This window comes from Coturnix japonica, chromosome 37 (assembly GCF_054131305.1).
Source record: "Coturnix japonica strain WE chromosome 37, WE-NBRP24, whole genome shotgun sequence".
NCBI classification, from domain to species: Eukaryota; Metazoa; Chordata; class Aves; order Galliformes; family Phasianidae; genus Coturnix; species Coturnix japonica.
The window spans coordinates 5,721,891-5,729,277 of record NC_140699.1 but is presented as its reverse complement, the minus strand read 5'-3'; the positions used below and the strand labels follow the sequence as shown (position 1 = coordinate 5,729,277).

The 7,387-nt window shown below is 47.5% G+C and overlaps 1 protein-coding gene across 1 annotated transcript; it reads left to right on the top strand.

Annotated features, from left to right (window-relative positions):
- Window positions 1-1,329: 1,329 nt before the first annotated feature.
- LOC146755010 (olfactory receptor 14J1-like) lies at window positions 1,330-2,301 on the top strand. Its single transcript, XM_085526517.1, has one exon. It carries the CDS (start codon window positions 1,336-1,338, stop codon window positions 2,299-2,301), a length of 966 nt encoding a protein of 321 aa, XP_085382643.1. The 5' UTR covers window positions 1,330-1,335.
- The last annotated feature ends 5,086 nt before the right edge of the window (window positions 2,302-7,387 follow it).

Here is a 7,387-nt window from a genome sequence, read left to right as displayed (position 1 = left end):
ATTTGGTATTTAATTCATCAGATTTCAAAGTACAATCATGATGCTGTTGTTTTTCAGGATCTGTTGGCCAAGAGGACGCAGGGACATGTCAGGGGAGAAGAGTGGGAAGGATAAAACATGACATCCTCTGATGCTGAGCTGGGCCGGGCTCCTGGGACACAGGGAGCTCATACAAGTGGGCAGTGCTGCAGAGAGACAGCTGTGCCCAGGAGCAGCTCTTGTGCACAGCACAGCCTGCAGCTCCCAAAAGGAGAGGAGAGAAAGGGGAAAGAGCTTCCAGGATGTGTACGGTGTGAGCAGGCTGGGAGCACACAGCAGGAGCATTACTCACAGATCATGAAAAGGTAAGTCTCACTACAGACCATGCAGATGCTTTTCATAGAGGGTTAACCAAATCAGGGACATCCCGTAGCAGATCCGGCTTCAGGCACTGCATGTTTCTTTACTGTGTTAAAAGCCTTCTGCCCTAGCTGAGGGCTCCCGTGCTGCAGAGTCAGAGCACAGCCCTGAGGGCTGCATGTCCCAGCATGGCTGCAGGCGGGTGCCCAGGGCTGTCCTGCAGAGCAGGGTCCCTGCTGTGCCCCAGGGGCTGTGTGCCGGGTATGGGACTCTGCCGCCTGCCAGGCTCAGCACTCAGCCTGCCCGGGGAGCTGCCCAGGGCGCTGCGGGGAGACGTGTGGGGGGAAGGAGCCCCCCGGCAGGGCTTGTGCTGCCACAGCTGCTGCCTGGGGCAGGGGATCACAGCTCCACTGCACAACAGGATGTTTCTGAAAGCCCTTTGCAAGAGGAGAGCCAAGGCAGGGGGTTTCCATTTCTTGTTCTGAGGCAAAGAGGTTTGGAGTCAGAAATCTAAAAGGGGCAATAGGATTTCTGAGAATTTTTCGTCAATCAATTGCTTGTTTTGTGAACAGTCACACATGATGTGCTTTCAGTCTCCCCTTTCTCGAAGGATGGAATTATCATCATTTTCTGTAGGCATGAATAATTCACTTATCCTACAAAGAGGCAGCATTTTCTAACTGAAACTGAATGCCACAGAAGCTGGGGTAGGGGGCTCTAAGAGCACTTGGGGTAAAGATATGAGACATGAAACAGATGAAAATATCCAGGGAGAAGGGATAAGAAAATAAGAGGTAGGTTAGAGCTCTGTATCCTTCTTCTGCTTAAGGAATGCTGAAATACATGAAATTAAATGCAAGTAATGGTGCTAAATGTACACTGTTGTAAGAGAATAAAAACATTTCATAGTATAGCAGGAGGAGTGTGTCTGAGAATGGTCTGGACTTGTCATTATCTTCTGCACTCTGAACAGGACTCCAAGCCCAACAAGAGCAGATGCCCAACAGCACCTCCATCAGCGAGTTCCTCCTGCTGCCGTTGGCAGACACGCAGCAGCTGCAGCTCCTGCACTTCTGGCTCTTCCTGGGCATCTACCTGGCTGCCCTCCTGGGCAACGGCCTCATCAGCACAGCTGTAGCCTGCGACCGCCGCCTGCACACCCCCATGTACTTCTTCCTCCTCAACCTGGCCCTCCTCGACCTGGGCTGCATCTCCACCACTCTCCCCAAAGCCATGGCCAACGCCCTCTGGGACACCAGGGCCATCTCCTATGCAGGATGTGCTGCACAGCACTTTTTCTTTCTCTTCTTCCTCTCAGCAGAGTATTCCCTTCTCACCATCATGTCCTATGACCGCTACATTGCCATCTGCAAGCCCCTGCACTATGGGACCTTGATGGACAGCAGAGCTTGTGCCACCATGGCAGCAGCTGCCTGGGGCACTGGGGTTCTCTGTTCCCTGCTGCACACTGCCAGTACGTTTTCACTGCCTCTCTGCCAAGGCAATGATGTGAACCAGCTTTTCTGTGAAATCCCCCAGATCCTCAAGCTCTCCTGCTCAACCTCCTACCTCAGGGAACCTGTGCTTATTATTTTTAGTGCCAGTTTATTCTTTGGGTGCTTTGTTTTCATAGTTGTGTCCTACGTGCAGATCTTCATGGCTGTGCTGAGGATGCCCTCTGAGCAGGGACGGCACAAAGCCTTCTCCACATGCCTCCCTCACCTTGCTGTGGTCTCCCTATTTATCATCACTGGCTTTTATGCCTATCTCAATCCCTACTCTGTCTCCTCTCCATCCATGAACCTGATGGTGGCAGTTATGTACTCAGTGGTACCGCCAGCACTGAACCCTATTATCTATAGCATGAGGAACCAGGAAGTCAAGGGTGCAGCGAGGAAAGCAATGACCAAATGTGTTTCAAAAACTTTGAACTGCCCATCTTTTGGAATTCATGACAAATAATGAAGCTTTTTACTGTTGCAAACACTTTGTTTAGTTTAGTTTTGATCAATTTTTATAATTGTAATGTATTAAATGTTATTCTGTTATGCTAAAATATAATTATTGAAATCAATTCCTATTATCTTGTGCCTTTGTTGTGTAGCCCAGATACTCTGTATATAATGAACCAGGCTCTCTGTGAACCCTAACAGAATAAAGGATGTGCAGTGACTCTGTCTGTCCTCCTTCTTGTTAGACATTTATGGAGGTCTTGGTGTTGGATGTTCTCAGAAACCCACAATCCAGCAGGAAGGAAATGGCTGTTCATCAAACTGTGCAGTGACTTCAGCCTGCAACAGCTGACGGGCCATCCCTGGTCTCCTGGCTGGGGTCTGTGTTTTCAGGCTCACATCTGTCAGTGCCTCTGACAGGCCAGCAGCAGCAGCTGATTTGCACGTTGGTTGTCACGTCCCCTCTTCCTCATTCCCTGTGAGACCCTGCACAGCACAAGTTCTTGGATGTGGGTTATCAAGTCAGAAGTTTCCAAGCTTCACAGAATCATAGGATCATAGAACTACCCAGGTTGGAAAAGACCTTGAATATCATCAAGTCCAACCGCAGCCTAACTATAGTACGCTAACTCTAACAATCCTCTGCTAAATCATATCTCTGAGCACCACATCCAAACAGCTCTTGAACAAATCTAGAGACAATGACTCAACCACCACCCTAGGGAGCCTATTCCTGTGTTTAACTACCCTTTCTGTAAAAAGGTGTTTTCTAACGTCCAACCTGAACTTATCCTGGCACAACTTGAGGCCATTTCCCCCCATCCTGTCACTTGTCACCAGTGAGAAGAGACTTGCCCCACTCTCACTGTAAGCACGCATCAGATCCCTCAGCTTCTCCTCATAGGGTTGATTTTCCAAGCCCTTCACAAGCCTCTTTGCCCTTCTCTGGACCTGCTCCAGTACCTCCATGTCTTTATTGTTCTGAGGTGTCCAGAAATGAAAACAGTACTCAAGGTGAGGCCTCACCAATGCCGAGTACAGGGGCAGGATGACTTCCCTAGTTTTGCTCACCACACCATTCCTGATCCAAGCCAGGATGCCACTGGTCCTCTTGGCCACTTGGGCACACTGCTGGCTCTTATTCAGCCAACTGTCCATCAGCACACCAAGGTCCCTTTCCATCAGGCAGCTTTCCAGCCACAGCTCCCCAAGCCTGTGGAGTTGCCTGGGCTTGTGACCAAAATGCAGGACCCAACAACTGGTCCCATTGAAGCTCACGCCATTAATCTTGGCCATTAATCAAGTCTATCCAGGTCCCTCTGTAATGCCCATCTCCCCTCAGGCAAATCAACACTCCCTTCCAACTTGGTGTCGTCTGCAAACTTACTGAGGGTGCACTCAGTCCCCTCATCCAGATCATCAATGAAGAAATATAGAAGCTATACAAAATAGCTTCCAAAACCCAAAGATGAACTCAGAGCTGAATATGCACAAAACATCATTATGTCAGCTGCCAATTTTATCATGATATAAACTAAGGTTAAACAGCATAGCAAAATAAATACCATATTCCAGACCCTAGAGCTGACAAACAATGCAGCAGGGAAAGCAAGCAGCAAGCAAAGAGCTGTGTACTGAAGCTTTTTGAGAAGGCTCAGCAAGCTCCACAAATAAGGGAACAATCAGCATCATTGCCAGCAGTTCTCCAACTCCCACGAAGCCCTGTGTTATCTCCCTCTGAACAGATGTACTGTTATCTCAACACTTGGAGCCTCACATCAGGCACCAAAATGACGGTGGTGGTTGAACCCAGTAGGCAGGTCAGCTGCACACAGTGCTTTGTGCACTGCCCCATTCCCAGTGCGATGGGGAGGAGAATTGGGAAAAAAAGTACAACTTGTGGGTTGTAACAAAGCAATTTACTGAGAGATAAAAGGAGAGGAGTAATAGTTATCACTATATATCCGTTGATATGGAATTGTATGTAACAACTGATGCACAAGCACTTGCTCAGCACCACCAGACTGATACTCATACGTATAGCTGTGAAATAATCAGCAACATTATTTACTCAACAATTTATATTTATTCCGTACAAATCCCTAAGTTGAGAACAAAACTCTATAACCTAACCTACCATTTTATCAATTTTGAGAAAATGGCAAAACTGCCAGAGAAAGGAAAACGTCAGCGGTGGAGGAGAAAGGCAATGCTAGTAGGGCGTCCCCCACATCAAGGTGCACTCATCCTTTCCCAGCCACCACAGCAGATTTCCTTTTGACTTATACTTCTTTCCATGTGTGCTCTACACATGCATGGCCGGTGCAGGATATAGAGTCCAGATGGAAAACTTGCTTACAGAATGCCTAATTAAGGTATATGGGAAAAAAAGTGTTTCCTTAACATTAATCCACTCTATCTTAAGTCTTATATCTAATTGAAAATTCGTCAAATATTTTCTAAGACTCTACCTATATATCTACAAGAAATCATTGGCTGCACTCCCCCAAAAGAAATTCCCTTGTGGTACACATTGGACATTCCCATTTTTGTCCGTCACCCAACACGTGCACCCAGGTCCCTGAGCAAAGACAGTACCCCGGAGAGGTTTGCCCTTTCCAGACGCTGGAAGGACCCAAACTGTCTTTCCCAACACGCTCTTTATGTGTACTACAGGAACCTTATCTCCCTCCACGGTATGTAGGGAGCTGGATTGGTTAGGACCATTACAATTACTAGATCCTCGAGTGTTGACCAACCAGGTAGCTTCTGCTAAATGGTTCTCCCAGTTTTTGTACGTTCCACCACCCATTGCTTTCAACATAGTTTTCAACAACCCATTGAATCGTTCAATCTTACCAGAAGCTGGTGCATGATAGGGAATATGGTAAATCCACTCAATGCCATGATTTTTGGCCCAAGTGGTTACAAGAGAATTTTTAAAATGGGTCCCATTATCTGATTCAATTCTTTCTGGAGTGCCATGCCGCCACAGGATTTGCTTTTCCAACCCTAATATGGTGTTTCGGGCGGTAGCATGGGGTACTGCGTATGTTTCGAGCCACCCAGTGGTTGCCTCCACCATGGTGAGTACATAATGCTTACCATTGCGAGATCGTGGCAAGGTGATATAATCAACCTGCCATGCCTCTCCATATTTATACTTTTGCCATCTCCCTTCCACCCAAAAAGGTTTCATCCTCTTGGCTTGTTTAATTATGGCGCATGTTTCACAGTCATGAATAACCTGAGCAATAGCGTCCATAGTTAAGTCCACCCCTCGGTCTCTGGCCCACTTATATGTTGCATCCCTTCCTTGATGACCTGAAGTCTCATGGGCCCACCGAGCTAGGAATAATTCACCCTTGTTCTGCCAGTCCAAGTCTATTTGAGCCACCCCAATTTTGGCAGCTCGATCAACTTGATGGTTATTTTTATGTTCTTCAGTAGCCTTACTTTTGGGCACACGAGCATCTACATGGCGCACCTTTACAACAATGTTCCTTATTAGGGCAGCAATGTCTTTCCACAGTTCAGCAGCCCAAACAGGTTTACCCTTTCGTTGCCAATTATCATCCTCCCACTGTTGCAACCACCCCCATAAGGCATTTGCCACCATCCATGAATCAGTATAAAGATGAAGCATTGGCCACCTCTCCCGTTCAGCCACATCTAAAGCCAGCTGAACAGCCTTTACCTCTGCGAATTGACTTGATTCTCCTTTACCTTCAGTGGCCTCTGCAACTTGTCGTGTGGGGCTCCATACAGCAGCTTTCCATCTGCGATGCTTCCCTACAATACGACATGATCCGTCTGTGAATAGGGCAAATTTCTTTTCATTTTCTGGTAGCTCATTGTTTGGTGGTGCCTCTTTAGCACGTGATACCTCTTCTGTAGGTGGTGTTTCAATTTTTTTACTCTCAGGCCAGTCCATGATCACTTCTAGAATTCCAGGACGGCTGAGTTTTCCCATTCGAGCTCGTTGAGTAATTAATGAAATCCACTTACTCCAAGTGGCATCAGTAGCATGATGGGTGGAGGGAACCTGTCCTTTAAACATCCAGTTTATTACTGGCAAGCTAGGTGCTAGAAGAAGCTGAACCTCTGTCCCAACTACTTCAGAAGCAGCCCGAACCCCCTCATACACAGCTAAGATCTCCTTCTCAGTTGGAATGTAGCGCTCCTCAGACCCTTTATAAGCTCGACTCCAAAATCCTAGGGGTCGGCCTCGGGTCTCTCCTGAGGCTCTTTGCCACAAACTCCAGGTGGGACCTTTCTCTCCAGCAGCAGTGTAGAGGATGTTCTTCACATCCTGTCCCGTCCGTACTGGCCCCAAGGCCACGGCACGGGCTATTTCTTGTTTTATCTACTCAAAAGCCTGCTGCTGCTCAGGACCCCATGAGAAATTATTCTTCTTCTGTGTTACCTGATAGAGGGGGCTCACTATGTGGCTGTAGTTTGGGACATGCATTCTCCAAAAGCCCACTACTCCCATAAAAGGTTTGGTCTCTGTTTTGTTGGTGGGCGGAGACATAGCAGTGATTTTGTCAATCACATCTGCTGGGATGTGACGACATCCATCTTGCCATTTTATACCTAAGATCTGGATTTCCTGGGCAGGCCCCTTCACCTTGCTGCGCTTAATGGCAAAACCAGCTTGCAAAAGAATTTGGATTATTTGTTTCCCTTTCTTGAAAACCTCTGCTGCTGTATGGCCCCACACTACAATATCATTGATATACTGCAAGTGCTCGGGAGCATTACCATGTTCCAAGACAGCTTGGATCAATCCATGGCAAATTGTTGGGCTGTGCTTCCACCCTTGAGGTAAACGGTTCCAGGTATACTGAATACCTCTCCAGGTAAAAGCAAACTGTGGCCTGCATTTTGTAGCCAATGGGATGGAAAAGAAGGCATTAGCAATGTCAGTGGTGGCATACCACCTAGCTTCTTTTGACTCCAATTCATTCTGGAGTTCTAGCATGTCTGGTACAGCAGCACTTAATGGAGGTGTAACTTCATTCAGGCCACGGCAATCTACTGTCAGCCTCCATTCCCTACTGGTTTTACGCACTGGCCATATGGGGCTGTTAAAA

Bases quoted from the DNA above. Each gene is read 5' to 3' on its own strand.
- LOC146755010 (XM_085526517.1), top strand. From the start codon at position 1,336: ATGCCCAACAGCACCTCCATCAGCGAGTTCCTCCTGCTGCCGTTGGCA.